This window comes from Ammospiza nelsoni, chromosome 5 (genome assembly GCF_027579445.1).
Source record: "Ammospiza nelsoni isolate bAmmNel1 chromosome 5, bAmmNel1.pri, whole genome shotgun sequence".
NCBI lineage: Eukaryota > Metazoa > Chordata > Aves > Passeriformes > Passerellidae > Ammospiza > Ammospiza nelsoni.
In genome coordinates this window covers 38,810,069-38,827,494 of record NC_080637.1, presented here as the reverse complement: position 1 = coordinate 38,827,494, position 17,426 = coordinate 38,810,069, and the positions used below count along the sequence as shown (strand labels likewise).

Genomic DNA, 17,426 nt, shown 5'->3' with positions numbered 1-17,426 from the left:
GGGAAGAAAACAAAGCCCTTCTTTTCACCCAGTCCATCATATTTCTACTCTATTAAAAGTGCTACTACACTTCTTTGGAGGGCTGGTGTGACTGTCCATTGCTAATAAGTGGCAGAATATAATCAAGAAAAAAGTATACTCTACATGGCATAGGTACCCAAGGTAGGTTTTATGCTGTGGGAAGTGAATGAAACACTGTAGCATCCTTGTAGTTTATATATTCTGCAACAAGTATTAACTGGTTGCAAAGGCTTTGCAACTCAGTGTTTTTTCCTGAACTCGTGTTCCTAGGAGATTGTGAGGAGTTGTTGCAGAGTAGTTGAATAAACTTTAGAAAGTTGGCTAGACAAAAGTGCAGCAAAGGAAGCATCAAGAACAATCAAGAAGGGAACAGCTTGTACTCAACTGGATTAGTAAATACAACATAATAGCAAACGTAGGATCAGAAGTTCAAATACAAGAGATCTCGTGGCTCTATTGACAGAACAGTGACATGGGGAAAGACAAAAACATGTAAGACCTTGTGGACTGGGGCTATATGGCAAGAGAGAGATTTGTTCCCCTGGTCTGTAAGCAATTTCTTTTTCTTCCTGTATTTTTGCCAGTTTATTCCACTGTGTTATCTGTACTTCAAAAAATGTCAATTGGAGAAGCGTGCCTGCTTTCTTGCTTGCTGTCGTTGCATTACTAATTACTGCAGATTTAATTATGGTCACGGTGCTCAAACCTTTCAGGCAGCTATTTGTTTGTATTAAATCCAGGGAGTGAGAGCATTAACCAATTCTCCTCATGACTGGGCTGGAGTGGGAGAGCTAATTCTTTGTGGTAGGAAAAATGCTCTTTTTGGAAGCATGGAGCAAAGCAACGATAACATGAATCTTCTCAGGTTTTATTCTGGAGACTTGGAAGGCTCAAAGACAAGGCACTATGTGACTTAGGCAGGACTCATCTTTGCTCTGGTATGAATCTGTAGCTGCTTTTTCTGTAGTACAGCAGAACTCTGGATAGCTAGGATTTACTCACTAGCCCTACATTTCTTATTGCTGTTCACTTGTATTGTCTCCATAAACGTCTTTGTTTCCCTCAAGACTGGATCTTTTTAGATTTACTTTTCAGAATTTCTTTCTGCCAAGGACTCCTCTTGATTCTTTTTTATACCCTGTGTTTCAACTACAGACTTACCTGATTCAGCTGTGGCAGAAAACTTTTTACTCTATACCAGACCATACAATGGCTCTTAATGGGACAGCATTTTCCAGTTTTCCCACAGGTATTTTCCAAGGTTTAGTCTGACCTTTGAAAAGCACTTTGAGACACTTGCATGAAGGGTATGATGTCTCAGTGGCAGCAGTTCCAGTCTGAAGCCAGGAAGCATCCTGGCATCTGTACAAGTGCTGCACTGGGACACAGAGCATGTTCTGTCCATGTGTGAAGTATATCTACAAATAAACATATTCCAGATAACATACATGAAGGCTATATATGGATATGAGGATTGTAATTTGAACATTCTTTGTGTACTCCCAGTTCATCAGAAGCTTTCATTACCTTCTTAGAGACTACTGAGAAGACAAATTGATTTTTCTGAAAATAACTCTTGTACAAAAAAAGAGGCTCTGTCTTCATCTGTCTCAGTGGCTTGATTAGCTCATTTGAGATCTTTAGAGACATTTTTGCTACTACTGTTCAAAAATTGCTCCAAAATATTTGGGTCATCAGTAACATTTGAATGAAATGCCTATTTTGGTACTTGATTCTCAATATATGAAATTAGAGATGGCCTCATAACTTAGATTTGTTCCAGCTGAAAAAATTTTACACTACAGGTAAATTTTGCCAACTCATTCATCTGTTTTCTAGATCACTAATAAATGTTCATGTGCAACAATGAACCTCTTTAGCACCTCACCCTTAATCATACACTATATTGCAATTTGACCATTTAATCTTAATTTAATCCATGAAAAGGACTCTGTGAGTCACACTGATTACTTAATTTCCTTGATAGCATTCCATCGGAGTTTTTACCCATGAATCAGTGTCAGATCATGGTGTATAGCTGAAGAAGACAAATATATCCTGAGCTCAATCTGGAAGTCTCCAATGACAGATCCATGTCATGGTTTTGGAATAAATTCTTGGTGCCAGTGGGCACTGCTGCTCCTTAGGAAAGCCATGAAACCCTCTAGGCAAAGGAACATGTTTGTAAACATAATGGATAAAAGAACTTCCCCTGGGCTCAAGGGGAATGCAAGCAAACTCAGGTCTGTGCAGGACTGTGGGAAAATCTTGATTAGGAGTGCAGAGACTATTTTGGCACTTCTGTGCATTGGCCTTTTGTTTATGAGGAAAACTGGTGTCAGCTCCATTTGGTGCTCTAATATCAGTGCATCATTGCCTACTGTGTGCTCTCTTTGTTGTAAGTAATCAGAGAGTGTACAAAGATCTGAAATTAAATGTGAGCTGTCAAACTGATGAGATTGGTTCTGTCAGAAGATGAGACTCTTGGTAAGGTTGGTGTATTTTTTTTTTTGCTAAATGGCTGTTCAAAATCTCAGCATGTTATCACACAGTGCATGCACAGGAAAAAAAAAACTGTACTAGATGTACCCTCTACCTTCACCCCAGAAGCATGGAAGAGCTATCTTCACTTCCCCAATTTATTCAGCCTCTTTATAAGCTCCATGAAGGACATCTGGATCATCCCCTAGTTTGTAGAACTTTCTTTTTTATCTTGAATACAGCATAATCTTGACATACATCTCTTTGTATGGCTCATGTCAGTGACAAAGCTACACAGAGGTAGTGTTCTCTGTGCCAGTTTGTCATGTGCTTTTGGAACTACTTTTTGATGCAATATTAAAAGTATTCTCTGTACCGAAGATAAAGATTTGATGCATGTAAGGTAAAGGTTAAGAAGGCTGCTTAAAAATTTTGGTATTATATAAAGAAAACTCCTTTTTTTCATACTTTCTTCAATGCCTGGATGAGCAACAGTGCTTGAACGGATACTGAAAATTTGGGCTGGATGTACATTTGGTATGTTCATGTTCCGAAAAGCAGGTCACTGTGTAAAACTGAACTGGCAGCCTGGAGTGGAAATGTTAAAGCCTAAATAAATAAAAGGGCTGTTAGAGTAATCAAAAATAAACTGTTTTAATTTTTTGCTTTGCATAACTAACAGGCAATTAACTTTCATTGACTCATGATGTGAAAAGTGAAGGAGAGACAGATACTTTGCTTTGGTAACAGTCTGACAGTTGGGAAGAATGTTTTTCTTGACAGTTGATTAGGGGTTAAATGAGCTGAATAAAATTGGTAATTTTGCTGCTATCGCTGCTTAGTATAACAGCTATTACATGAAGTGTTTTTCCTTACATTAGTTGTAATGACTGACTTTTAAGTGATTACTCTGTTGAAAGAACTGGCTTTGATTGACAGAGATGTCTTCTTGGTATTCTTAAGAGCTGCAAGAATGGCCGGTGCAGATTGAACCTGCAATACCTTCTCCCTGCTGCCCCTTTCCCCCATAGTTTGAACACTTATTTAATGATCTTTAGTCTATAAGAGGTTTAATTTTATAGTCATCTTAGAAGTAGCACTTGGATGTAGGTTAAAATATACCATCTCCTCTGAAGGAAAACTTCAACCACAGCTTTAGCACAATTGTCTGGAAGAATACTGACGTGCAGGCAACTACTTGGGAGTTTTTGTCATGGTCATGTTTTGATAGAGCATGATGGTTTTTGAGGCAAATAATCAGGCTCCTGGGTAAACAAGGTAATAGTGCTTCATCTGCAACAGAGGTGGAGAATTCATCTACTGTAGCGCTGCTGGCTGTGACTGTCTTACTGATGAAAGCAGCTTTTCACAGCCCCTCGAAACGTGCTGTGCTATTTCACTTGTGACACTTCAAAGTATGTGATTGTGTGAAAATCCTGGAGTGAATTGTCTTTTCAAAATTTTAGATCAAAAGAGAAATGCCAGAACATCAACAGGAAATAAAACATTTTTATTGAATATCTGTGTAATATGTATGTTATTTTAACGACAATTGGAAAACTCTACTGTGGGGAGTCACTACACAAAGTGAAACAAAATATAAACCACCTCATCAAAAATGAAGGTAAAATACGGCTAAAGTTGTCAGCTCGCGGGCCACGAGCGATATGGCAGGATAAAACACCCCAAACATTTCTACAAGATACAGAGAAAACCCACACAGAGAAACACTCAAGCAGGCAGTAAATATACACAAAGGCAACTAGGATCTTTCTACAGCATCAGATTCTAATACTTCACACAGCTTTGTCAGAAAGGTACATGTGGCTTCTTTGAGGATGAAAAATGTCATCTTGGTCACATGGCAGGTTCAGTCTCTGAGAATCATTGTACCTTACAAACCAGTTCTAGGGTGACGTTCAGTCTGGCAGTGTAGGAAGAGAAAGCATTAAGAATACTTTAATACAGTAAGTCAGTCCTGGCACTTTGAACCTGCAGCTATCCTGAATGAGTAACTGAAAGCTGGAGACCATGAAGCTCTTAGGCTGGAAAGCTGACTGTCTATTTCTTCTCTTTGGTGGGGTTTGGTCCTTAAGGATAAGATTTTTAAATATTCCAGCTTGATGCTTTGCATGTATGTGCCTGTTTCTATCAGAAAATGTCTCGCTTGTGTTTTTTCTATGTTTCATGTAAAAAAGAAAGAAAATGGATCTTGCTATTCTCACTTTTGGAGGTGGGGAGAGATGCAGGCTTTTATTCTCCTCCCAGTACTTTGCTGCCGCTTTTACACTCAAAGTACTAAAAAACAGGGATGCTTGGCCATCCCTGCACTGACCTCTGAGACCGTCACACCTCTCCCAGAGGCAGAGCCTTGAGAGAGGCTGTGGAATTCAGTTTGCAGCGCACAGTTCTCCGATTACATTCATCTTTGTTAGACACAGAAGACTGATAAGAACATTAATGGTTAACTCTCATGCCTCCCTCCAAAAGCAATAGCATTTCCACATTTCTAGGGTAATTTGCATTGCTGAAAATAATGAACTCTTCAAAAGCATTATAAATATATTCACAGCTTGGAAAGATAAGCGAGGGGCCTCCCAGGACGGTGCATGAGCTAGAGGTGATGCCCTGAATGCCTTGATGAGATGGTACAGCGGAGGTGCCATGCTGGGGAGCTGTGAGATGACTCTACGGGAAAGCAGCAGGGGCGAGGGCGCTTGGAAACGTAGAGTATTGCACAGGGCTCGACAAAATGCTGCGTGGTCAACCCATTCTCTAGAGCATCCTCGTCCCCTGCATAGCTCTCCAGTTCTACATTGGTCCGTAACAACTGGAACTGCTTGTGCTATGCGTTCCTTCGGCAGTGCAGTAGAAGGGAATGGCAGTATTATTACAATATCACTACGGAATAAATTGGTTGCTATCCACTGAGAAAACTACATTTCTAAGCACACACGGCAGTCACAGTGATACACAGAGCAGTCTTTCAAGACTCTTATGGAATGACTAATAGCTTCATAATAGTGCCATTTACTACATAATAACATTTAAAACATTTAAAAACTCCTCCTGAAATGAGCATCTAGTATACAGAAGAGGTTGCTTCAGTTTTCTAGAACTTGTTCTTTGTTTTCACTTTTTTTTAAAGGACAAATTAAAACTTAAGTATAAATAGTATATAAAAGGTCACTAGCTGTTCTCTTTTGGCTTACTTTGAAGTGCATTTAGAACTATGGCTAAATTTTGTCATCTTCTGATGGGATTACAATACTGTCTGTCTACCATGAAACTATTTTGTATAATAAACTCACACGGCTGTGTCTAAAAAATATTCTGCATTCCTTCTAATCTGAGTTAGTATCATAAAATATTTTGTTACAAAGTCTAATGTGCAAACTCATTATAATGTGAAATTGTGGATGGAATTCACAGTATGCAAATTTTGTATAAAGGTGAAAATGGAGAGCTACTCTTGTTTTCATGGCAGCATTTTACTACTGCTGCATTTCCCTCTTCCCCCTCCCTGCACTTCTGCAGTGGTCTGTCTTCGTATGTTAGATGAAATTGTTGCCTCCTGTGGAACTGCTTCCTCAGCTTTGAATCTAAAGCCATTTCAGTCTGTTATGTGTTTGCTTTGGAATATATACAAAAAAATTATATCCTGGCTTCTGGCTACGTCTCCATGAGGTTAGCCATGGAACTGCTCAGATCATGCTAAGTTGCCTGTGAAAGAAGTCTACCCAATTGGACTTGCCCCTCCAAGATTCACTGTGGACGTGAAGTGTGCTATTAGGATGGTCCAGTTGAAAGCTCAGATTTAAGTTGTCCTTTAAGATGTCAGTGTAACACTACTAGTGCCTTACAAGTTGGATTTTTTTTCTGGAATGCAGACGATACAATAGTTACCCTATAATATAGTATCAGCTCTCCTATATCTCAGTCAATTTACATAATTTAAAATAGAACATCTTATTAAAAACATCTAGATATACACAGATTAGGAAACGCTTACAACATACAAATACACAAACTAGAAATAAATTCTCAGCATACTGATGTATATATACAACTGTGTGATACAATAAATAATTTCTGTCATGCTCTATCTACACATCATATTGCTTAAAAGAAGAGTAGATCTGGTGCGGGCAGTGGTGAAATGAAGCGCCTTTGAAAGGCTCTCTACATTTAAATTTGTGCAAATTAAAATGGGAATTTTAAAGTACAACTGATCTGTGTTGGGAACACATGGCTAGAAATGAAAGGACCCATATTACTGAGGTATTTACAGATACTGGCTAAAGAGCACTATGTGGGCAAATGCAGAAAGGCTTCTTCGTCTTTTTCTTTTTCTTCTTAATAATTTAATTTAATTTAACTTAACTCAATTTAATTTACTTCTTGACTGCCAGCATGGCATCGACCTCCTCCTCGGGCTGTAGGGTGTGCCACTGCGCGATGGGCCGCCGGGGGTTGGCCAGCATGTCCGACCAGTGCCGCAGCTCCGCGCCGGTGCTGTTGTAGCCCACAAACACCTTCCCGATGGCATCGTTCTTGCCAATCTTGTCATAGTCCAAAACAGTCACAACAATTTGCACTTTCTGTAATGAGACACAGGAAGAGCAGTGAGCATGACTGGAAGGGAAGGTTGGCAGGGATGAATGTGGGGACAGCCAGCCATGGAGGAGTCATGAAGGGGGAAGTGTGTGACAGCTGGAGTAGATTCCCCTATGAGGGGAAAATTCAAAATTTTGGTTTTGCTTCTTGTGAGCCTTCCAAATAAAATCAGGTTTACCATCTCCCTGTTAGCTTGAAACTTGCCCCTTTACATTGAATAGATTAATATGGAAATTGAGGCTGATTGTTTTTCCTTTAACAGATTAACAACTTACAGGTGAGTTAATTCAAAAGTTGTGCAATTTTACACACTCTTATTTTTTAAGTAAATAAGTCAACAACTAAAGTTCAGAAATGGCTCTATGTTTGCAATGCTGTACTCCATTCTGTTAGCTGCTTTTCTACCTCTTAGCAACTCTTACCCATCCATCCAGTAGGCTAGTCAGGTATTTCCAGAAAAATTCAGAAGACAGCCCTTATGGCTACTATACACATACACACACACACACACACACACACACATGATGTGTGTGTTCTCATCTCTATGCACATGTGTGTGCACTTGTGCACATGTACAAGCATGTGTGTACACTGTGTATATTCTGTGTATTTACAGAGAAATCTAGGAAACAGGCTGGCTGCTCGAGGGAGCTGGAATGGATGTATAAACCCCTGGAGTCTCAGGGCTCTGACACTGGCACAGCCTACGACTGAGCTGATGCTGGAGTGCCACTTCTGTAGGAATGGTGACCTCTGGCAAACAGGGTTAAACAGGTCCCACATGGTCTGTGTGAGCCCATCTGTCACAGCTCAAAGACAATTTTCCATCCATTTGGGCTGGGGAACATTGGGAGGTGTTTGAGCCAGGCATTTATGTTTGGAGTTGTGTGCAGATGCACACAATTCCTTTCTTTAAGGTCTTTAATAATTGTCAGAAGAGCATAAACAGCTATTTCTTCAGTGGAGTGGTCTCTTGCAACACCACTTGAGACTTTCATTCTTATTTTACAAAACACTTGTCCTTATATGGGTTTATTTTTAATGATGAGCATACAGTTCTTTTCCTGATTACAGTGTCAGCTTCCTGAATAGAAGGAAGAATGCCCTGAAACATATTTCCAGAAAAATCCTCTATTCTCTAGAATTAGGATTTTAAATTTAAAGCTTTAAATATATCTATAATCTGCATCTCTTACTAGAAGGATTAATTTCAGGGCTTGTAATAGGATTACCTTTTAGAAGTAGCAAGACCAGGGTCATGAGGTTTATTTTATAGAGTCCATTTCCTTACAGGATTATAACAGCTCACTGAGCCAGAGAAAGGGATGATTTCAGCAGGCACTTAAGTATTTATATAGTTGCTGATGACAAAAGTATACATCAAACTCAAGATTTTCCCTCCCCAGAGCACTCACGATAAAAGGCAATATTCTGAAGTATTTCTAGCTGCCAGAATTACATTTCAGTGTTGCTGTTTGCAATACACTCACTTCTAATGGTACCTCCCCAAATGAACACTTATGTTTTAGATTCATGGTACATTCACAGATACAAAAAGTAAGCATGAGACTATTTTTTTGCACTACAAAAAAAAGCTTGCCTGCTCTACCTAGAAGCTTAGGGATAGTTATTACTTTTTTTTTTTTTTTTTTTTAATGTTAATCATAAGAATAAAAATGAGCACTGTAAATGAAGGACCCTTTTCCTTGCTCTACAAAGATGTAAAGAACAGCCAGCTCAGATAATTAACTTGGAGATGATTCTCCCCTCATGATCTCTGCACTAAACCCTACAGAGAAATGCGAGCATCCCTTTGCCTTTGTACCACATATTAAAGGAGCAGCTGCATGGCAAAACCCAAGAGGTGCCAGTAGAAAGAACTGCCTCTCCTAATAAACACTTGGATTAGCAGTTTCCACGGTGTGATTAAGCCCTTTGGACTGAGAGGGCCCGGAGACACCGCTGCCTGCAGAGGCAGTCTGCTCTGCATGTGGCAAAACATGAGCCTGGTCTGCCAGCAGCAAGAGGATTTGACTTCCCTGTGGTGCTCTCCCATTACCCTTGAAGACATGACTTTCTTTCTCCTAAGAGCCAGAATCCACAGTCACTGTAAAATTGTTAGAAATGTTAATGTTTGTCTTCTTTAAAATTACACAGATGTATTGCCATTGACCTGCTTTCCCTCCATCACCTCTTCATTCTCCAACAATCAAAAAACTTGTATAACCATTATTTTTTAACAGTGAAAGTTTGCTTAATGACTTTATATGAATAGCACAGGTCACAGTGATTCCTACCATAGTAAGTCTAAATAACATTTTAAATGAGTTTTTCTAATGCTGAAATCACTTCAATATCCATCATGAAGTAGTCTAAATGTAGTCTTTTATAACTAACTCAAAATACATTGGCAAATGACCCAAGTCCATAATTGCAGATTTAAAACTGGGGCTATATGGTCAAGAGATAGCTAAAAGGTAATTCTAATAAACTTATTAAAAAAAAAAAAAAAGGAAGACAAAAATTTAAACCTCTAAACCACAGTACTTTTAAAATAAACTACATGCACCTCAAAAAATGACTTTGAATTAGAAGGCAAAATGGTCAAGTACAAAAAAATGCGCCCTACCATGCCAAAGTTTTGCCAGGGTTAAGTTGGAGGTAACCATTCCAGCTCTTCAATCCTATCCCTATTTGAAATCAAGATACTCACTGCCTAAACTGCCACTTGATTTGATTCACCTCTTTTTGCCTCTTTGATCCTTGTTGTGAAATCTTCCAAAAGCACACAGACCAGCTTTCATTAAAATCAAGAGAAATTAGCACCGACTGGATTTCCCACTTTTTGATTCCTAGAATCCACAGACACCTGTACATGCAGTAGTACATGAAGAAGTTCTAAATTAACTAGTCATGCATCCAAGTCATTGTGCCCATGCTTCACCTTGTCTAGTTTTATTATTTTTGTTAGTACCAAGTCAATACCTTTCAATACAAGATACTTGAAAGGTAGGCCTTGGCTCCTGGGCTTCTCTCCAGCCCAGTTGCTATCAAAATCCAAGAAACACAATGTGAAAACCCAAACCATGCTCTCATCTAATGAAGAGAGGGCTCCAAGTTTTGTCCAAGCAATTTAAACACATTCAAACTTTTAAACTACAAGTTTAAAAGCATGGAACCTAATTTATACCATAACCTCTCTTACAATCCACAGAAGGATGTATTCCCAGATGCTTTAAATTACAGTCATTCAAATTGGGAGGCCCCTGACAGGACCCTTTCCCCACTCAGCTCCACCCAGAAAAGCTGTTTTATTGCCTAACATCTCCACAGCCCTGGGGCTCTGTGGCCAGGTGGGAAGCCAGCATGCAGCTCTTTTCCCACATGCCTCCTGAGATGGTTAAAAAAACACTTCTCTCTTGAGATAAAAGACAGTTAACATCAAAAAAAGTTAATTCTCTCTCATGAGAGATGGTTTGCCTCCCAGTAGCTCAAAGATAGGCAACTGAGTCCCTGAAAAAAATTACACAATGCTTTGTCCTGGTATTTCCCATTACTGCTGTAGGTGACTCCCATCTCACTGTGCTGACTTCTGAGACCCTTAATTTTAGGTACTGAGCTCTGAGAGTAGCATCTGGACAACTGCTGGAGCTCTCCTGAGGCACTGAGAGAACAGGTGCTGCAGTACTGACCCCTGAGATTCTCAAATGCCTTTTTCCAAGGGACATAGGAATCACTGAAACTTTTCAAAATGTAATGAATAATTCTTGAAAAAAAGCTGGGTATGAATTAGGTGTTTTACTTTAAAGGGCTGCTGCAGTGCTTTCATAAAACAGGGCAAATAAATGCATAAGGAACACAAATTTATCTGATAATGCCAATGTATTATTTTAAGTAATTTAGGGAAAAATGTTATATATGGCTTCTCTTTTATCCCTACACCTTTTTGCTAGCACATTCCTTCACTATCTCCCTGTGGATTTTTTTCCCCCAAATCCATTTCTGTTAACAGAAAATGTCAGTTATCCATTTCTCACTGATGAATCAAAGCTTCCTAAGTACTTCATATTTTATCATTTCCCTCTTGAAGCAGTCACACTCATCTAATGTAGCACAGGGCTGGCACCTAGGTGCTAATGAAGGCATGCACATGTGATAATTAACAAGATTCCTGTTAAATATTTATGAGGGCTGAGAAATGGAATGCAGAGGAAGACAAAACACTGTTTGACATTACCTGAATTTGCTCGAATGGTACTTCAAAGCTGAAAGACTCGTTGTAGTAGGGATTCAGAGTGTTCTTTTTAATTGTAGTCTTTTTCTTCTTCAGCCTCTTACCATTCTGCATCAGATGGATCTTCACATAGGGATCTAAGCATTGAAGAGAAGAGATAGAGCTAAGAAGGAGAGTTCAGTGTGTTTTCCACAAATTTTAATCCCATAGATGTAGGAGTAGATTAAGAAAAAAAAGCAAAAACAAACATACAACATCCAAAGCTCATATTTAAACAAGTTCTTAATTTCTACTATAGAAGAACTCCTGTAGGAGTGTGAAGTGTTCCTGATGGGAAAGGGTACAAAGTATTTATTGCCTTATCTCCTTAACATCATGAAGGTGGAGTAAATTCCACCTAACTTCGTTTCACAGCTTATTAACCATCCTGCAAGCATTTCTCAGCAATGGTTGTGGGGTGGCTTTCCCAGGACAGGTGAGTGCTGCCAAATGCACACAGCAGGTACAGAGCTGGATGCTCTACAGCCACCTGGCAACTGTTCCCATCACTCCTTGGGCAGGGGCTGTGCCGTGGTTTTCCTGTCCCCTGCCCTCCCTGGTGAGCTGTGACTGACAGGGTCCAGCAGTGCCTGGCAGGAAAGGACTCTGTCCCTTCACCAGCAGCCCCTGCCTCAGTGCTGCACACAGCCAGAGCCCATGGGGGCCACGGGGCTGCTATAAATTACAGACTGGCTTTGCCATTCTCTGTTGAATTCCCACTGTCATTTCAAACAGCTTCTGGTGGCAAAGGAACAGAACTCATTTGGTACCTAATCAGGTGTTCCTTGTGCGAGCAAACCCTTCCTGCACATTACACTGATGAGGTATCTCAGTGATGAAATTTCAATGGAGGCTTTGCCTGCTTTAAAAGAATAGCACTGTGAGTCCTCAATCCATCACTAGAACCATGTGCCTGTCTGGAGAGTGAGCTAACATTCTTCCATGAAGCTGGTAATTACAAGTACCCTCACTGAGTTCAGCTATTTTTCTGTTTAGCCTTACCACAAAGCAACATTTGACGAATCTCAAACTCATATGTTTCAACAACCTGTATGGTACTGTCACCAAAATTTGGGTAGGTACCTCTCTGGCTTTAGGCAGCTGAACTTTGATGTAGATCAAGGCAAGCTTCCCTTGAGTGAGCTGGTAGGAGGTATCTAAAATGCCTGCCAGACACGAGTCACCTGCAGCATAAATAAGGGAGCCTGAATGACGCAAAATATTAAAGGAGAGGGCTTCTGCTTCCCCTCCTGGGAAAAGGCTGGGCAACAGAATAAGGATAAATGAATACTGCACTTAATATGAGCAGACCATGCTTTGTGATTCTGCAATTAAATTAATTTTTGGAAGAGTAATTACACTCTTCTACAGTCAAAACATGCCTTTCTCTGGAAGATCTGGGTGCTCAGGACAATTAAGCTACTGGAGTCATTTGATCACAGTCTACAGTTCCTCTGAAGGAAACCTAATTTTGGTAGCAGATTCTTCAAGACGGCAGACAAGGGTACAAAAAGATCCAATGGCTGTGAGAAGGAATTAGGAAAATTCTAACTTAGGAATAGGCACATATTTTAGAAATAAGATGGAAACAGCTGGAGTAGCTTCTTCAGTGGTGAACTCTCTGTTACAGAGGGTTAAGACTCCTTCTCCCTCAAAAGACTCAAAGTTCAAACAGAAATTAAATCAGGGTAGGTTTATGCTTCAGGCAAGATGGGATTGTGAGGGTTCCTTGTGGCTGCACAATTCATGAATCAAGGAGTATCATGTGAAGAGCAAAATGCTAGCAAAAAGCCAACAGAGGTCTATTTCTTTTTTAATACTGAGTTCAACATCACTGCACACAGGGTTTTGAAGATGGAAAGGAGGCAAATCTGGAATTCTTCAGCATTAGCTGGTACTTCAGAAAAGCTCATCACTTTCCCTAATGTTCCATGGAGAATGCAAAACTGTGCTAACTTCAAAATGCTGGTTTAGGTATACCTAATACATACTAAGAAAGTTTAGTAGTCAATAAGTCAGTGGTAAAGTGTTAAGAAATGAGAATGAGGTAAGATGCTGTAAAAATATAATTTGAGTCACTAGACTGGAAGGCTAAACAGTACAGTAATATATTATTATTAAAGGTATTGGAATGGAATAATTTATTAAAATAAATGCAAGTGATATAAGCCAATTCTTTGCTGATCTGTGCCTTTGCACAGACAATATACACAGATTTGATGATTATTCGTATGTCCTTAAGGAATTGTACAGTAAGATTTTTAAAGGGATGCAGAAATATTCCTATATTGATAACAAAATCCATGTTTTGGAGAAGAATATTTTTAAACTAGAAATCAATGTATCTGAATGCTTCTACATCTGTGAGTACATTAATTTAAATTATTTGCTTCTACTGACTTTCTATAGTTTCTATCTTCATGCTTGCATTAGAACAAAACCTAGCCTAGACAACTCACAGCTATGGGACAAGACCCACAAGACACATTTCTGTGGTTTCTTTTTCATGTTCTGATCAGTTTCTTCTGTTTGTCAGTCTGGGGAGTTGAGTCAGGCTCAAATGCCAGTTGTTTAGTGGAAAGACCCAGTGGTGCCACTGTAGTGCAGAACTGAGTAGCAGAGGTACCAAGTGGAGCACAGAATGGGGCATAACACAGTAAAATAATCCCATTTTCTTTCATCTGAGGGTAGAATTGTCATGCTAATCCAAACAGAACTTAACTGAAACCATGTTCCTTCTTTTCTTGTTTCACAGGAAAGTATTATATAAGTTTAGCCATCACAAACATTTAAAATCAGAACAGGGTGCCCAGCTCAAGTAAGTGGGCCATTAGAGATTTTGCCTGAGTTTATCTTCATTAGATGGTATATCCACTTCCTTGTTTTTGAAGTATCCTGATCCTAATTCTCCTCTCTCCTCATCCTTCTATGTCCCATACATGAGCCCCTCCAGCACGGAATGTAACCTTAAGTTACATTCTCCCGTGTTCCACAGCATTAACTCCCTCAATTCCCCAGTAATCTGCACAAAAAACCTGATACCGAAGCACACACTTTCTTGTGACTTCATGAATAAATCTCTGAAAGAGACAAATTCTCTTCCACTAAGTAACAGAAGCTGAACTGCTTGGAATCAATTAGTGGAAGAAGGGATGATAATCAAGAGAAAGCAGAACCTCTGGGAAGTGCCAGTCTCCAGTGATTTTTGTGAGATAAGGTTTAGAGCTAATGGAAACGTCTTTCCTCTCAACTTGCAACATAACCTCAGTGCTGGCCCCATTAGTCATTCTGAGTAATACTTTAACATGTAAATAGTCTCACCGAAGAACTGAGACTAGTAAGGATGACAGAACTGATATTACAGCCCCGCAATGACAAATTGCCTGTTAAATGCCTAGCCTGGTCATAAAGGGCAATGCCAATGAAAATAAGTATTTCTCTTTATGTACCCTGGATAGTTATCTCATTCCAGAGTCAATATCTATCTTTAGTTAAATAGATTGCACCCCAGAATATTAATTTCTCTCCATGGGTAAACACCACTGTATTTTTAGCTGGTTTGATTCCTTTCAAATAAACAGGTATCTTACATCCCCAGGTATCTCTGGATGGATCACACTCATCTATCTGGAAGAAAAGATGTTGCACCCAGATGTCCCTCTGCTGAAGGAGACAGAATAGCTTTGTGTCCCTTGCTTAATAACCCATTTTAACCAGTGTATGGGACTAATTAAAATTGTGCTATTTATTCCCTCATTAACAGTCTACCCAGGAATGCTAAAAAGATGTACAGTTCACAATTAATTGTGCATTGTGGATCTCACAGTAATGTCTCAATGGAGGCTAGGTGAACTGCTTTTAAAGCATGGAGAGGACCAGCTGAAACATTTTGTTTTCCTGAAGTTTGCAATATGATGCCAATACCTTATTTAATAAGTAATCGACATGGTACGTCGATTGTCCCATACCAAGATTTCTACAGTAATCTGGACCACGAGGCATATATATATAGATATTTATATATACACATACACAACTGGATCTCTCTTAAAACAATGACTAGTTACAGACATGTTGTAGACAAGATGCACTTAGTTGGTTAAGAGATTTTACAAAAGAAAACCTTAAAAGTAAAAAGCACCGCAACTCAAGAGAATTGTGGCAGAAGACAGTATGTCAGGAAAAGGTAGAACTTGAGAATGACTGCTTTCAGGATGAAAAATGTTAGAGGGGTAAGTAGCTAATGAAAAATAATTTTCCACATAGGTAGGAGAAAATTCAGCATGTAAATTTCCATTTCTATGGATCTTCAGAAAAAAAGAATCAACAACATACCTTGGAATGGTTTTATTACAATGGCTTATTCTGAATGCAAACAGAAGGACAGTGCCCACCTTTTTAAAAATAACACGGAGGTTTCTGCAACCTAATGATAATATGAAAAGTAAAGCATCTAGAAGTTGATAAATTTGGAAAATGTCAGAGATAGCACTGAAATTGATTGTGTGTGCAGTTACAGTCCCAAGGCTGTGGGCAGGAGGAGCTTAATGGTTTAAAGAAAAAAAATCCCATCCAGGTCTGTGCAGAGAGATCAGAGAAAACCCTCTACAAGCTTTGAGAAAGCCTAACATGATTAACAGGAAAAAACATGAGCCAGAACAAACTAGTCATAGATACACCTGAATACTTTCATATGACAAAACACTGTAATAAAATGTTCTCAACTAAAATGCAGAAATGTTGAAGAACTACGGTGCCAGAACTGCCTCCAGCTGTATTTTTGTCCTCAAAAAGTTCAGGATAACTGGGTGCTCATTAGCACGTGTTTTTTCCCATCAGAAGAAAATTTATGCACAATCCCTGCCAAAGCTCAACATCACTGACATTTAGAGCAAAAGTGTCAGCAGACAGTGGAGTTTCCATTCCAGGAAGCAGAATGAATTAATGAAGAGCTTGGAAATTGATTCAAGAAGTAAAGAAAATGAGGTTTGGAAATGCAGCTTTGCAAATAGCTGTGCAAATGCAGTTAGGACAAAGGTGACATGCAGGGTGCATTGTTAGTGCCAGGCTAAAGAGCCACTCTCATCCTGCAACGCAGCAGCACGGTGGAAAGCAAGGGAAGACTGAGCCAGGGGCTTGGACCAGAGCTGGAGCAGGGTCAATAGTGCACCCTTAACCTGTTCCCCTTCTGTGCAAACAAGCTTCAGGTGAAGTTCTCTGGGCAGGCAGTGGGGAGAAAAGCCATTTAATGCAGCAAACAACCTTATTTTCTCTAGAGACTGTATCTGGGATGTAGGCTGGCAGCACCTGTGTGCCTCTGGAGAGAAACAGCAGCACGGGCCAGAGCTGGGCTATGGAAAGCAGCAGGGCTCTAAGAGCAAAGCAAAACAGGAAGAACTTTGCTGGGAGTTCCCACAGATTTGCTGATTTTTCCCAAGAACCATGGGACATGCTCCCTCTGTGGGCATATAAACCCTTCCTCCCGAGGGACAGGGACAATTCACACAATGTCTGTGGCATCCAGGGCATGGATAATTTTCCCTGACTTCTCCTCTTCTGTTCATTCTTGTTTGGATGACAGTGGATAAAAAAAACAATCTCTGAAATAATGAGTTTAGAGTGATACTGGATTTTCTCAGCTAGTATTTTTTCATATTAATGGAAAGCTTTGAATGGGAAGAAAAGCCAGAGGGGGAAAAACAATAAATGGTACAATGACTAAGAAGAAGCCCAAATACCTTCTAGACTGCATAAAAATTATAGTTTCAATTCACTGACACAAGCTGTTGGGCCTTTGACCTTCCTCCACAAATGAACAAATTAAAGTTAGGACATTATTTTTAAGGAGCAGTTGATGTCCCAATAAAAAAATATTGGAAAACACTCTCACATTGGAAACAGTTCTCTTGGCATAAACTATATGGTTTGTAAGGTTTCTAAGGTTTTTAAAATTAGATTTCTTTAAAAACAGGACTTTTAAAAAAAGTTGATTTGCTACATAATGTCCACTCTTCAGCTAATGCTGATATTTTGT

At 39.5% G+C, this 17,426-nt stretch overlaps 1 protein-coding gene across 5 annotated transcripts in view; it reads right to left on the bottom strand.

Moving 5' to 3' along the window:
• Window positions 1–3,991: 3,991 nt before the first annotated feature.
• Window positions 3,992–17,426, bottom strand: part of SYT1 (synaptotagmin 1) — a 345,898-nt gene continuing 332,463 nt past the window's right edge. For all 5 annotated transcript variants that reach the window (XM_059471853.1, XM_059471851.1, XM_059471855.1 and 2 more), the window contains 2 exons: window positions 11,357–11,490; window positions 3,992–7,103 (listed from right to left, as the gene is read on the bottom strand). In XM_059471853.1, the coding sequence (XP_059327836.1) occupies window positions 6,897–7,103; window positions 11,357–11,490 (341 nt within the window). In that variant the 3' untranslated portion in view covers window positions 3,992–6,896. The remainder of the gene's footprint in view (window positions 7,104–11,356; window positions 11,491–17,426) is intronic.